The 16218-nt window shown below is 40.5% G+C and overlaps 1 protein-coding gene across 1 annotated transcript; it reads left to right on the top strand.

Moving 5' to 3' along the window:
- The first annotated feature begins 4004 nt into the window (after nt 1–4004).
- SCRG1 (stimulator of chondrogenesis 1) lies at nt 4005–14694 on the top strand. Its single transcript, XM_060778703.2, has 3 exons — nt 4005–4184; nt 8919–9187; nt 10419–14694. The coding sequence occupies exons 2-3, from the start codon at nt 8940–8942 to the stop codon at nt 10471–10473; spliced, it is 303 nt and encodes a 100-aa protein (XP_060634686.1). The 5' UTR covers nt 4005–4184; nt 8919–8939; the 3' UTR covers nt 10474–14694.
- The last annotated feature ends 1524 nt before the right edge of the window (nt 14695–16218 follow it).

Here is a 16218-nt window from a genome sequence, read left to right as displayed (position 1 = left end):
ACCGTCAACCTTTTGGTCCACAAGTTCAGCAGCTCAGCAGTTTAACCCACTGCTCCACCGCTGCTTACACAAAAACAAAAATACCAGTTGTGTGAGTTCCATACCTCCTATGACCCTATTATCATATTATAGTTTTCACACTTTTTTCTATAAGAGTCATGGTGACATAAAAAGACTAATAAAATTCTAGAATTGCAAAATAGCCCTCCATAGACTCTGTGACAATACTTTAACACCACTAAATTTGAAACAGGTGGAAGTCCAGTGTACTGAAATCTATAAGTCTTTGCTTTAGTCTGCATTTCATAATTATTTTATTGTGTGCAGAAGTTTATTTATGGAAAAACAACCTTTTGCTTCAGTAAAAAAAAAACCCAAATCCTCAAAAGTTAATTAAATTTCTTTATTATGACAGTGCCAGGATGGAGGTTTTAATATTCTCATTATAATTTCTTTTCATTGGAAATGTTAGTCCCAGGCAGTTCTTCCTGAAGTTTATCATTATTGCATATCTTGTAGATGTTTTTATTAAAGTTGTTGTTCTCTAGGTTTTCTCGATGTTTATCATCTCCATATTGGTTGTGTGTTATAGCCATGGACAGAAAAAAAGCTGCACACTGTGGGTATGATGGAAAAATTTGAAGTGGAACTAAATACATCAGAGCATGTTTGATCTTGGAAGCCAAGCACAGTCAGCCTTGGTTAGTATTATTTTATTATTATTATTTAGTATTATTATAAATAAGTATTATAAATAAATTATTATTATTATTTATTTAGTATTATATTTTTATTTTTATTTTTATTTTTATTTTTATTTTTATTTTTATTATTATTATTATTATTATTATTATTAGTAGTAGTAGTAGTAGTAGTAGTAGTAATTGAATGGGAAATGGCCAATGAATGCCAGGTGCTATGGGTTATATTTCAGAAGAAGGTACAGACGAAATCACATCTTAGTATTCAGTGCCTAAGAAAATCCTAGGACATTCATGGGATAATCATAAGTCAGTAGGTGACCTTGAAGGATTTATAGATATATTTACTTACTTACTTACTTACTTACTTACTTAAGTGACCCCTCATAGCTCGAAGATGATTGTCTTCTGAATGTGGTGTCTTGGTGATGGGTCCGTAGGTGGCGGTGAAGCCCTACTCTTGATCTGTATCTTCTCCCGCAGTGAGGACATCGGTTTCCAGGTAGAAGCTGGTCCCAGTCAGGCTTGGCTTGATGTGCCTTCCTCTTGGCACTTTTCTCTCTTTTGTCCTCCATTCATTCCTCTTCAAATTCCACAGCACTGCTGGTCACAGCTGACCTCCAGTTAGAGTGCTCTAACAGATATACAGTATATATACATACACTCACAATTGAAACAACAATAACAAGATAGCTGTCTCAATGCATATCAACAAAAGAATCCCATGTTTTTCATCTTCACCAGGAGTACCTCACTGGGCAAACCAATGGGTCTTGTTTGCTCATCCAAATCCAACCTCTTAACTGACATTATATATTTACCTTATGCCACCTTAGAACAGTGTACTGACATTGTGAAAAGGATTCTCCCCCAAATCCCCAGTGACTATTAGGAAATTTGAGGAGGTGGTGGGCAGCATTGTTAATCTTAATCAAATAAGCCCTGGCCTTTCCCTGCAATGTGCTCCGGCTTCATTACACTGTTGGCTGTTATAACAGCATAACATGTAACAGCATCCTTATATGAGCTCACAAGCACATTCTCAGCCTAATTTCTAAGAGACACTGGATATTCCCAAAATCTCCAAACTTGTAATGATGAGTGGTAGCTGTAGACCAAAAATGTTCCAGTTTTCAGACTATTTCTATAGCTGCCAGGTTAATGCCAGATCTGACAAAGTTCTCAAAGAATATGCCACAGGTCAAGTATGCCTTATCAAGAATACTTGGGACTAGAAATATTCCATATTTTGGAATATTTGCATATACAGGCAGTCCCCAAGTTACAAACAAAATAGGTTCTGGAGGTTTGTTCTTAAGTTGAATTTGTATATAACTCGGATCAGGTACATTTTTTAGTGGAACTCCAGAAATACACACACACGCACACACAAGCCGCCCCCTGCCATGCATTGCTGTGGCCCAGTCTGTGTATATGTGTTTTGTGTGTGTATATTTGTGTGTGTATATGTGTGTGTGTGTGTGTGCAGTTTTGCGCATGTGTTGTAATGTATTTTTTGTTTTTGGTTTTTTAAGTCTCTTCTGTTGTGTTTTTCAGTGTTTTTATGAGTGATGGTCACACATTGGCCTTATAGGTGTATTGTGTCCAAATTTGGTGTCAATTCGTCCAGTGGTTTTTGAATTATGTTAATCCCACAAACAAACATTAAAAAAAATTCATAGAGATGCACTTTGGATAACACAGGGATGGGGTTAACCCCTCTATAGTGTTTGTTTTTCTGTCTGAGTTTCACTTCACTTTCTGTCACTGTGATAAATGGATTTTGAAAAAAAAGTTTGTTGTGGAAACAAGGATTGGTGATAAAACTTCAGTTGAGACACCTTTTCCCCATGATCACTCTTTCAGGAGTGAATTTCCCCTCCGAGGATAGATTTCTCTCACTTCCTGTTGTCTCACCCTTGTTCTTAAGTATGATTCATTTGAAAGTTGGATGTTTGTAACTCATGGACTGTCTGCACATGAGATGTCTTGGAGATGGGACCCAAGTCAATACAAAATTCATTTGTTTCATATACACCATATACACATAGCCTGAAGGTGATTTTATATACAATAGTTTTAATAATTCTGTGCATGAAGCAAGGTTTGATACATTGAACCACTAGAAAGCAAAGGTTTCAGCTACCTCAGTGGTTCTCAACCTTCCTAATGCTGCGACCCCTTAATACAGTTCCTCATGTTCCCCCCACCCCCCACAAACCATAAAATTATTTTCATTGTTACTTCATAAGTGTAATTTTCCTCCTGTTATGATTCGAAATGCAAATATCTGATACGCAGGACCAAAATTTGGCACAAATACCCAATACGCCCAAACTCCACCAACGATGGAATTGAACCAAACTTGGCACACAAAACTCCCATGACCAACAGAAAATACTGGAAAGGTTTGGTGGGCATTGAGTTTTGGGGTTGTAGTTCATCTACATCCAGAGAGCACTGTGGACTCAAACAATGATGGATCTGGACCAAACTTAGCATGAATCCTCAATATGCCCAAATGTGAACACTGGTGGAGTTTGGGGGAAATAGACCTTGATATTTGTGAGTTGTATTTACAAGGATTTGTAGTTCACCAACAATCAAAGAGCATTCTGAACCCCACCAATTATACAATTGAGACAAACTTCCCACACAAACCACCCCCCCCCCCCATGACCAACAGAATATACTGTGTTTTCTGATGGTCTCTGGCGACCCCTCATGACACCCCCAGGAGTCCCGACTCTGAGGTTGAGCAACACTGAGCTACCGACATGGACAATTTTGGAACATTTCAGAATTCTAGATAAGAGATACTCAACTTGGGCCTTGAAATAACCATTTTCATTGCTATACTGACAGTACATCATGTCAGAGGAGCATTGTTGTTTTGTTGCACCAATGAGGTGCTGTTGGACCAAAGCTTCTAGAATCCCAAGATTAATGGTGAACAATGTTTGGGTCTACAGCCAAACATCTGGAGACCTACAAATTCCCTCTCCCAGTGTAAATTTTCTAAGATTGAAACACACAACCCTAATCTATCTGTTCAAGTGGACTCCTAATGTCCTCTCCTCACCACCCATGTACACACAGATGTATTCTTTAGTTATTATATTGCAACATGGTTTTCCTCTTGATTTTGCTTGAAATGAGAGGCTCTCATTTCAAGCAAAATCAGGAGGAAAACCATGTTGCAATATGGTTTGCTTTCTGCTGGAAAAGGAATTCTTCATTTCACTCTTGTCACTTCAGTATGTCAAATGAAAAGGTATTTTCTTGCAGTTCCTCTCCCTAGCCCCTGGCGAGACAGAGGAGACAGTCTGCCTCTGAGAGTCAAGGCAAACAAAAGAGCATTTCTCCATGACAGCCTCTTAGCCCTCCCTTCCCACATCTCTCTTTATCCCAAATCTCTGCTCGCTTGAGCATTTGAAGAGACACAACTGCCAAGGAAGTGAGAAACAGAAGCAGGAAAAGAAGGTAAGTCTCTTTGCTGCCCTGCCCCAGAAAGCTATTTTAATTAATTCGTTCTCTCCCAACTAGATATGAGAGCAAAAACTGAAGCCAGGTGCTAGCTGAAGCCAGCAGAAATCACTCAGAGTTGCTGGTGGTGTCTTATGCTTCATAGCGGAAAGAGAAAGATAAGCAAAAAACAATTTGCTCCACAACTTTGACAAAAGAGCAAAAGAAAAATATATATTCCTTCATCTTAAAAAAAGAAGAAATAGAGTAAGTGTTGGCTGCAACCCTACAAAGCTGCAAATGAAAATTATAGAACAAAGGATGGGCATGACGAAAAGGAATTAAGGGACATGTGTGTGAGAGAGCATGTATATATTCTCCTTTCTTTGAAGACATTAGATGGGGTTTAATTTTTCTTTTAAATCCTAGCTCCTGTAAAGAATCACAGTATTCACGGCCTTCACAAAGAGTCGATTCATACAGTCCCGTCCTTAGTGGATTAGCCTCTGTCCTTGCCATTACACATAATGTACTGGCTTGTCTTGGCAGAACTAAAGGGGAGCTGATACATTTCGTTTTCAGATATTTGATTTCTGTGAATTTATTTATTGCTGAACATATTAATCAGAACAGCATTAAAAAAATCCAAATATATATAATGTGATATACTTCAGTATATATACCTATATAGGACTCTGCTGCCCACCTGATTTGATCATAGAAGTGTCAGATTGTGGTGAGACCTCTACGCTGCACTAGAAAAAAACCCACAATAAAACATGTAGTCTGAGATATCCCAATTACTTTTAAGGAGTCTGAAAATGTGACATTTGTTGACTGGAGGGATATCAAGAGCCCCTCAGAATCTTTTCAATACTTCTACATTGTTTATAAAACTGAAATCTAATTTGATGGAGGTTACTGGAGATATTGTTAGAAAAGCATGTCAATTGGTTTGCCTGACATATCAAAGTGAAAATTGAGGATACGAATTGTACTTCAAAATAGAAACAACATCTAGTCCTACAGGCTTAAAGGAGCTGTGGTGGCATAATGGGTTAAACCCTTGTGCTGGCTGAACTGCTGATCGAAAGTTCAGAAGTTTGAATCTGTGAGATGGGGTGAGCTCCCGTCTGTCTGCTCTAACTTCCCATGCAGGGACATGAGAGAAGTCTCCCACAGGATGGTTGCACATCTGGGCATCTCCTAGGCAACGTCTCTGTAGAGGGCCAATTCTCTCACATATTAACCAGTTACCATTCCTCTTTGGTTTGCCTTAGCCCTCTTCTCACTCCAAAAAAAAAATCACAGTAAAGAATGTGCTCTTTTAACAACAATGTGCCATTATCCCAAAGTATGTATTTTGGGATGCCATAGTCTTGAAAAGGAATTAAGAGTGTATTTATCCTACACTGTAGAATTACGGTAATGAAGTTTAGCACCACTTTAATTGTCATGGCTCAATGGCATGGAATCATAGGAGCAGTAGTTTGGTGATGCACCAGCATTCTTTGTCAAAGAAGGCTAAAGATGTTGTGAAGCCACAACTCCTATGATTCCAGATCAAGTGCTATGGCATTGGTGTAGTATGTCTGGCTCCAGTCTGGGGTCAGACTATAGTGGTAGATGCAGCCTAAGAGCCATTCGTTTTATAAAAGATTTCAATATCTACTGTACGTTCACTTGTAAACACACACAGCTAATGTAAGCTTCAGTGATCTAGACTGAGGTCTGTTTCACATTACACAATTATAGCACTTTGATCATACTTTATCCATCCTATAGAATTGTGGGGTTTGTAGTTCAGGGAAGCCTTCGTAGTCATAGAGCTTTAGTGCCTCATCAAACTACAACTCCATGATTCTATAGCATGCAACTGTGGAGGTTAAAGTGGGATTAAAGGACCATAATAGTGTAGTTTGAAAAAGATTCTCAGAAAACAGGGCTAAAATCACAAGGACTAAACCTTGTAGTATTAAGGAGTAAAGCAAGGTTGCCGCCTTTCCCCGGTACTATTTATATTCGTTATGGAATTATTAGCCTTGTGATCAGCAAAGACAGGGAAAAAGAGGGAATTGATGTGGACAACAAAATCAAAATCAGCTTATTTGCAGATGATACACTTTTGACAGTCAGGAATCCAGTTAGAATACTAGATGAGATAAATCTTCATTTTAAACAGTTTGAAAAAATAACAGGTCTAATAATTAATTGGAAGCAAATGGAGGTAATGACAATACACCTGGTGGGAAAGGACAAAGAGAAAATGATGGATCAATTTAAGGCTAAGATTAGACACAATATTAAGTACTTGGGAGTCACAATACTAGTTAATTACTCAGAGTTTTAAAAATTTAAATTTTGGTAGACTATTTAGGAAAATCCAAGAATGTTATTTATTTCGTATCAAACGTATTGCATCAATTAGTATAAAACTGATAAAAATAGGAGCTCGGGCAGCTAAATATCCTTTGACCAAAAATGGGCAACAGCAATAGCATTGTCTGTAGTCTCCAACTACTCTTCCTCTGTACATGAGGCAGGGCACAGTGGTCAAACATACAGATGCGGAGTTGTCTGTTCTGCTCCACAGTCACACAAGGTGTGGGATTTTTTTAGGTAGTGCCATTTTGCCAGGTTGTCTTTTGAACTGCCAACTCCACTTCTGAGACTGTTCAGGGACTTCCAAGTTGCCCATTCTTAGTTTGCCCCTGAAGGAAGACACTTGTGTGTGTGTGTGTGGGGGGGGGGGGGGGGTCATCCATTTGGGATTTCCTGGTTTAGCTGCCCAGAGGGATACCCTTGCTGTTGCTGGGGGGACGCCAAGAGGAGTGGTAGTTCTCATAAAGCCTTTCCTTGATTTGAGTCTAACACAAAGCTAAGTGTTTAAAGCTGGTTCTATATTGCCAAATAATGCAGTTTGTACTGCATTATATGATCAATGTAGAACCATATAATGCCCCATCTACACTATCATAATCTGCAATGCAATTGAACTGCTTTAAATGGTCTATACTGCCATATAATGCAGTTCAAGTGCATCATAAAACTGCATTATATGGCAGTGTAGGTGGGGTAAAGTCTGTTCATTACATTGGATTCAAATGTTTTTACGATATTCAAATCTGCTCTTTCACTGAAATGTTTAAGGGTTATTTTTTGCAGAAAGGAGAATTATATTAGCATTATTCTTGCGGATAGCTTCTAAAAATAACTAATGAAAATTTATTCTAACCTCAAGATAAAGTGGACTTAAACCCAAATTATCTCCTGGTAATATGGCCAAGTCAGTTGGAGATGGTGCGGTTTGTTGTTCCAGGAGCATTCCTGCTAGGGATAGGTATATCAGTGAGTGCAGGTTAGTTTTTCTAGCCTCTTGTTCCAAAATAATCAATTTTGGAGAGTGCCATTTTCTACTCTATTTCAGGCAGAACCAGAGGCGGCCCTAGGTAATTTTCAATGGTAAGCAAACAGTATTTTGGTGTTCCCCCCCAACCAATCATTGATATATATTTTCTGTTTGTCGTGGGAGTTCTGTGTGCCATATTTGGTTCAATTCCATCATTGGTGGAGTTCAGAATGCTCTTTGATTGTAGGTGAACTATACATCCCAGTAACTACACTTGCTGCACTTGCTCCCTTGCCTGGCCCGCTTTGGGTCTGGAGGCGTGCCTGAAGACCCCGGCGTGTGCACCAAAAGTCACCTCTTCTCCTGACTTTCTCCTCAGCCATTGGGACCGAGAGAGAGAGAGAGAGAGAGAGAGAGAGAGAGAGAGATGGAGATGCCCACCTTTCCTGAAGGTAGACACAAAAACAAAGGAGGGAGTGGAGGTGGGAGATACCTCCAGCCAGATTGAGCGCAGGCTCTGCTCACGCACCCAGTGGCCAGGTGGAGCAGGAACGGGAGGTGCTAGGTGAGGCTCAAGGGCCCGGCCCCTTTGGGAAGAGGATCGCCCGGCAGCGAGGCAAGAAAGCCGAGGCTCCCCCCGGACTGCTAGGGCTGTTGTGAGCTGAGGGGGCGCTCCTCAAGTGGCGGTCGAGGGGCATTTACAGAGGCACCTCTGCGCCCCTGGCAAAAAAAAGTGTTCTGCGACCGCTTACTTCGCGTAATGGACGAGCCGCCCCTGGGCAGAACAATACATTACATTGTCCGGAGACAACAGGATTGGTAAACCAATTTTGATCCAGATTCACATTATTGGAAGAAACGGGGGCAAAAATGACAGAATCCTGAGAAAGGCAGGGCTAGGGGAAAGGTGGCAGGTTCATAAGTACTAGATTTCATGCAGTCTAATTTCCCATTGGATGCTTTTGGAGCTCTACTGGGGAGCCGCTGAGGTTTTTGTTACCTATCTTTCTGACTTTAACATATGTGAGAATTTGTAGCAGAATCAGTATTTGGAAAGTGCTCAAGCAATGATTCATGGCTTAACAAGAACCACATCTTCCCATTAAATTGTGTTTTCGTTCCAGCTGCAGAATCTTTTCCTGGTTATAACCTGCCACAGTGGTTTCCTCAATGTAACACATTGACCTAATCTAGACTCTGATTTTAATCTAGTGTAACCTAATTTGATCCAAGGCTTTTGCGAAAATTGTGGAATTGCTATTTCTAACACTTATAATACACCTCTTTTATGGAGCAAATGACACTAAGGAAACATTGAGCAAAATAAGTAGTAAAGAGATAGATTCAAGAAGATCTAGATGGATTTCATGTAATCACTTAACTAATTTCTCTTTCCATACCAGCCCTGTTGCCAAAATCTTGCAATGATTACAAAGATGAAGATACTCTCTCCTCTTCTTTTTCTGAGCCTGGTACTTGGGACTAACGCAACACCTTCAGTCCGGCTTTCCTGTTACAGGAAAATATTAAAAGATCACAACTGTCACAACATTCCACCAGGAGTGGCCAGCCTCCGGCCAATTGATGGTCATCTTCAAGATCATTTTTGGGAAGGGAAAGGCTGCGAGATGGTCTGTTACTGCAACTTTAATGAACTACTCTGCTGTCCAAAGTAAGGAGCTTTTTGTATTCTGTCTTCATTGCCTTTGCAGAGAGGGTGTTTCCAGACTGATAGCTGCTACCCTTCAAAGTGTATTGTATGGGGGTTCTGTGTGCCAAGTGTGGTCCATCATTGGTGGAGGTCACAGTTTCTCTAGTTGTGGGTGAACTGCAACTCCCAGAAAGGAAGTTCAGTTCCCCACAAACCCCTCCAGCAATCAAATTTTGGCATATCAGATATGTGTGCCAAGTTTGGTCCAGATCCATTGTTTTTTGGGTTCACAGTACTCTCTGGATGTAGGGGAACAACAACTCCCCCAAATCAAGGTGAATTTTCCCCAAAGGCCTCCAGTATTTTTTGCTGGTCATGGGGCTCTGTGCTCCAAGTTTGGTCCAGTTCTATCATTGGTGGAATTCAGAGTGCTCATTGATTGTAGGTGAACTATAAATCCCAGTACCTACAACTCCAACATGTCCAGGCCAATTCCCCTCAAAACCCACCAGTATTCAAATTTGGGCATATCGGGTATGCATACCAAGTTTGGTCCAGATCCATCTTTGTTTGCGTTCATAGTGCGCTCTGGATGTAGGTGAACTACAACTCCTATAAATCCCTCCAAAGACCGCCAGTATTTTTTTGTTGCTCATGGTGGCTCTGTGTGCCAAATTAGTCCTAAATCCATCATTGGTGGAGTTCAGAGTGCTCTTAGATTGCAGTTGAACTATACATCTCAGTACCAACAATTCCTATAACTGATGGTGAATTCTCCCCAAAGCTCTTTAGTGTGTTCAGTTGCTGATCAATTCTTCTGTTTAATGTGTGCCATAGAAAAGAATAGGAAAGGGTTATGGGAGAGGCAATGGGCGGGGTCATTCAAATTGCACACCAATGCAGAGTAAAAAACGCTGGGATGCTTGTGGTAGAGGAAACGCATAAAATCTAGGATGAAATCGTTCCCGTAGGAAAGCCTTCACTTGGGTGGTGGGCAGTATGGTGTTTGTGGAGGACATTCACGGGGCTCTTGGACATGTTTATGGTGCTCACTATAACCTGCAATGTCATTGAAGGGAATGCCTTTGGTGTCTCCTGAGTAGTGGGAGCTATAGCTGTTTGTGGAGGCAGGAGCTTGTCCCAGCCATACATTATTGTGAGTCTCTGTGGTTGATAATTACAATTTCTTCAATTGTAAGATGCTATCTTCTACACAGTAGTTTCAAATTTCAATTCTGCCACTTTCTTTCAGAGATATCTTTTTTGGACCAAAGATTTCATTTGTGATCCCTTGTAACAGCCCTTGAAGAATACATCAGATTTGAGAAAGGAAGATCAATACCAGACTGAGATGCTGAAGACCGGATCAAGCCCTATATTTTTTATATCATGGAACACTTCGTGCAAAAGAGAAGTTTAATATGGACAATTATTTCTATGCATCTGCTGTAGTTTTCTGCAACCAAGACTAACAGACCAATACTAACCATATTTATGCCAAAGTAAATAGTATACCCTTGGTGATAATGATACAGCTAAAATGAATTGGGCTTGTAAGTCACAACTAGTTTATGGCACACTGATTTCAATGGATGTATCTACACTGTAGTATTCATGCAGGTTGACATAACTTTAATTGCCATGATGGCTCGACACTATGGAATCATGGGAAACCTGTCTTAGTGGGGCACCAGCACTCTTTGTAAAACTACAATTGTCATAACTCCATAGCATTTCATCATGGCAGATAAAGTGGTGTCAAACTGTGTTGACTCTCCAGTGGAGATGCATCATAGAGTTGAACGAGACTCCATGGGCCATCCAGTCCAACCCCCTGCCAAGAAGCAGGAAAATTGCATTTAAAGCACCCCCGACAGATGGCCATCCAATTTATCCAATATATCAATACTGGTTTTAGTCCATAATTTCTTTACTGATGTTGACTAATCATTTGTAAGCCATTACTATAATCCATGTTTGAAGTGTTAAAGCAAGATATCATTGTTAACATAAAAGCTTCAGTTCTTAGCCAGTAAACTGAATTACTATGGCTTGGATTTAGATTTCAATACGTGAAACTACAATTCCCCTGCCTGTCAATCCTAAGCCACCTCATATTCCTCCTCCAATGGTAGAAGAAGACACTACTGAATGGGTTGAGCTGTGATGGTGGGTAGGATTGGGAATATCTAAAAATTGGAAGTAGTTCCTCTTAGTGGAGTTACAGTAATTTCTTCCTAAACTAATTAAAAGAATTCCTGAGATACTCGCAGGCCACTGGTTATCAAAATAACTTATGCTGACTTATTAGCCTGAATTTAGTTAGACATACCTAAATCCACTGGAATCAATAGACTTCAGCACGCCTAACTGGGTGCTGATGCAAAATTTTAAAACAGTACTACCATATATATTCATGTATACAGTAGAGTCTCGCTTATCCAACATAAACGGGCTGGCAGAGCGTTAGATAAGCAAAACTGTTGGATAATAAGGAGGGATTAAGAAAAAGCCTATTAAATGTCAAATTACGTTATGATTTTACAAATTAAGCCCCAAAAATCATGTTTTACAACCAATCAACAGAAAAAGCACTTCAATACACAGTAACATTGTGTAATAATTACTATGTTTACGAATTTAACACCAAAAGATCTCAATGCATTGAAGCAGCTATGGATCCAGGCAGGAGACAGACTGCATTGGATAATGCAGAATGCTGGATGAGCAAAGGTTGGATAAGCGAGACTCTACTCGCTTTTGGGGCCAAAATTATGGATTTTAATATGACTCAAAGTTAAATCGAGGGCCATTCCACCGAGAAGAAAGCACCAATGCCGCATTGGGGTCCAGCCATCCCTGGCTACAGCCACCATTTGCCTTCCTGGTCATTCAAAAAGGCCAGAAATGATATAACGTTGACGAGTAAAGAAGATTGGTGCTTCTTTTTGGTTCTCCTGAGATGGACTATGCTTGTGTCTTTCACCACGCTACTCAGGAGGAGCCTCCAGTGGTGAATGGGTTAAACCCTTGTGCTGACAGGACTGAAGACCAACAGATTGGAGGTTCAAATCCAGGGAGAGAGTGGATGAGTTTCCTCTGTTAGCTCCAGCTCCCCATGTGGGGGCATGAGAGGAGCCTCCCACAAGCATGGTAAAACATCAAAACATCCGGCTGTCCCCTAGGCAACGTCCTGGCAGACGGCCAATTCTCTCACACCAGAAGCAACTTGCAGTTTCTCAAGTCAGTCCTGACACGAAAAAAAACTCTACTCAGGAGATGGTGTGGTTAATATTATTATACTCATACTGACTACTTTGATTGATTACTTTACTAAAAAATCTAGACTTACGCATGAGTATATAGAGTACTCAAAGTTCATGGACAAGTACCAATCAGCAAGCCATTTAACGGCATGTCTGCAGTGCGTTTCCAGGAGAGAAACAAACTGTTGTAACCAATGGGCAGAAATATATTACCAGTTCCTGACTCAGCAAGAAACGTAACCTGCTAGTGCACCATATCAGTCAGTTAAGAGAAGCATTGTTCTGGGTGGCATAGTTTTATTACAATGAGGCAGTTTTGAATAAACACATGTTAGGGTGGCTAATTATAGGTTTGGAATATCCTCAAGGAAGAATGAGGTAGAGGAAGATTTTTGAGATGTTGGTAGGATGAAAGTCAAGTGTACTTTCCTAACATGCAAAACTTTCCCCTTCTGAAGTTATGTTTTATTTTTCTACAAAAACAGGCATCAATACTTGGCTATATACATTGGCAAACTAGCACACAGTCGACCCTTTCAACTCCTTGTAGAATGCCTTCTTCCAGACAGTCTAAACATAAGTTACAAACCAAACTACTCACAGAAGTATTTGAGTTCATAAAACACAACCTGTCCATTCTTTGGACTTGTCGGTAATTCCCTTTCCAACTACGGAACAAAAAGAGACGAAATTCTATTTCAACTCTAGAAGGACTTATAAGCACAAATCTTTCTATATGACAGTGAAAATTTGCTAATAAAAATGCAAACATGCATCAAGAGTAAATTTAAAATATTCTTCCACTGATTTTCAAAACTATGAAACCTACCAAAAGTATCTCAACTAAAAGGACTGAAAACAAATGTGAAATGAGCTTTAAGTGGGTTAACTTACACGATTCCTTTCTGAAGGCACTATTAAGTCAGCACTACTTAAAGTGGTGGTGCCAGCCAACTAGCTATTGGCTTCTGGCCTGCTCTGGAATTTCAGTAAAGAAACAATTGAGGTCAATAGACACAAATATGGTGGCATTTCCCTATCACACTTGGGGAGGAAATCCTATTAGTCTCTGCCATCAGGTAATATAAGCAGGACTGTTCTAAAAAAGCCTAATGTCTTCCAGGTGGTTTACAATTACGTCTACAATTTCTGATGATTAGGTTTCTCAGGTTAAAAAAGGTAAAGGTTTCTCTTGACATTAAGTCCAGTCATATCCGACTCTGGGGGGTGGTGCTCATCTCCATTTCTAAACTGAAGAGCCAGCATTGTCCATAGACACCTCCAAGGTTATGTGGCCGGCATGACTGCATGGAGCACCATTACCTTCCCGCCGGAGTGGTACCTATTGATCTACTCACAGTTGCATGTTTTCGAACTGCTAAGTTTGCAGAAGCTGGGGCTATCAGCGGCAACTCATGCCACTCCCCAGATTTGAACCTGCAACCTTTCAGTTAGCAAGTTTAGTAGCTCAGCGGTTTAGCCCACTGGGCCACTGGGGGCTCCTTCTCAAGTTACTTGTTGCTATATATTTTATTCTTGCATGATAACACCCAAAAGAGATGTGAAATAATTCGTTCTTTCTTCACTGCTTACATATTTAATTTCACTTGTGCCGATTATCCAATATGACTAAAGGCAAATTACAGATAGTGTGCATGCATGTATATTGAATACAAAATGGACAATCTAATTATCTCTGACTAATCTTAGGGATACAATTATATCCATACCTATTTGGGAATGAACACAACAGTCCTTCTTTCAAAGGAGACATGTAGTCCTCTTATTACATCAGTTGAACTGGGCTGCAGTACTTACAAACCTCTTAACCGGTTCACCGCTCGCTAATACCAGCCTTAATTTTTAATCTACAATGGGTTTAGTAATTCTCATGTGAAGCCAGGCTGAAGAAATTGGTATTTTCAGTCCGGAGAAACTTGGGGTGGAAATGAACAGAAATGCATTAACAGTTTTCATATACTTAAAAGGCACCTGTGTAGAACAACTGAATTGCCCTAAAATCAAGAAACTGTTGGGCGAGTGGGCTTATTAACAAAAGACTGTCCTTATAAATGTACAGCAGAGTAAATTATTAGCAGCAGCATGACCCAGCAACATTAGGCAAAAGTGATAAAAATAACAAAAACACGTTGACCAATGTTATCTCTTCCACAGGGGGCTTTTCTTTGTAGTAAAATAATATGGTTGCACTGTTTACAGGAACAAGGTTTCAATAACACAAATAAAGTTCTTTATACTTCCTTCTTTGCTTCCATGCTGGGCTTCTTTCTCATACAGGTAAACAGCTTTGCTTTCACAGAGCCTCCTCTCACACCGAAGTTATACAGGAGCTTCACACAGTAGCTTTTTACACACAGCAGCCTTCACACACAAAGGCCTTCAACCCGGGGCTTCTTCTCACCGAAGCTTCTCACCAGACCTACTAACACCAGACCTACTAACACCAACAACTATGCTCCTATTGATGCAGGCCAAAATCCCATTGGCTTTTTTTGCCGCCAAAAAAAAGCCAATGGGATTTTGGCCTGCATCAATAGGAGCATAGTGTCTAGATCTAAGGAAGTAATGCTACCCCTCTATTCTGCTTTGGTTAGACCACATCTGGAATATTGTGTCCAATTCTGGGCACCACAATTCAAGAGAGATATTGACAAGCTGGAATGTGTCCAGAGGAGGGCGACTAAAATGATCAAGGGTCTGGAGAACAAGCCCTATGAGAAGCGGCTTAGGGAACTGGGCATGTTTAGCCTGAAGAAGAGAAGGCTGAGAGGAGATATGATAGCCATGTATAAATATGTGAGAGGAAGCCACAGGGAGGAGGGAGCAAGCTTGTTTTCTGCTTCCTTGGAGACTAGGATGCGGAACAATGGCTTCAAACTACAAGAGAGGAGATTCCATCTGAACATTAGGAAGAACTTCCTGACTGTGAGAGCCGTTCAGCAGTGGAACTCTCTGCCCCGGAGTGTGGTGGAGGCTCCTTCTTTGGAAGCTTTTAAGCAGAGGCTGGATGGCCATCTGTCAGGGGTGATTTGAATGCAATATTCCTGCTTCTTGGCAGGGGGTTGGACTGGATGGCCCATGAGGTCTCTTCCAACTCTTTGATTCTATGATTCTATGATAACACTGACGCATACCTCACACTGAGGCCTTTCTCCCACTAAGGCCTATTTCACACTAAAGGCTCTCTCACACTACTACCTCCCTCACACTGAGACGAACTAACACTGAGGCCTACAAACACACTGAGGCCCTTCTCTCACTGAGACCTCTCACAGACTGAGGGCTACTAAGCTACACTCACACCTGTTTATATTGAATTGCAGCTTCTGCTGAGCCATTGCATCCATTTAATCCTTTCAGTGCTTAACTCACATTTTTCTAATTAAAAATACCTAGTTAATTTTTAATATTTCTGACAGAAATGAGTTTTATCTACCAAAAAATGTGAAGCAGAAACATTACAAAACCACACAAATTTAAGCAAAAGGTATGAACTGCCTGCAGCTGATGTAGAAGGCATGTAATTTAGAACCCTGAGAGGAAACCTTTGTGTCTCAAGTCCAACAAGACTCAGTCAGCAGGACCAATGGGGAGTGTGGGAATTGTCTGCCAAATTTTGGAAAGGACAAAGGATTCCCAACCCTTTAAGTTTCTAGAAGTCTTCTCAGGGAAGAAATGGGATTTCACCTTAGCAATTTTTTCAATTTGTCTCTTGCTTAGTAACATCTCCCTAGAGCTGAACAGAGCAGTATTACATATAGAAAG

Source organism: Anolis sagrei, chromosome 5 (assembly GCF_037176765.1).
Source record: "Anolis sagrei isolate rAnoSag1 chromosome 5, rAnoSag1.mat, whole genome shotgun sequence".
Lineage (NCBI taxonomy): Eukaryota > Metazoa > Chordata > Lepidosauria > Squamata > Dactyloidae > Anolis > Anolis sagrei.
This window is presented reverse-complemented; position numbering and strand designations above follow the sequence as displayed.

Coding starts and splice junctions, on each gene's coding strand:
- SCRG1 (XM_060778703.2), top strand. CDS start 8,940: ATGATTACAAAGATGAAGATACTCTCTCCTCTTCTTTTTCTGAGCCTG. Junction 9,188..10,418: donor GAACTACTCTGCTGTCCAAA/GTAAGGAGCTTT, acceptor ACTTTCTTTCAG/AGATATCTTTTTTGGACCAA.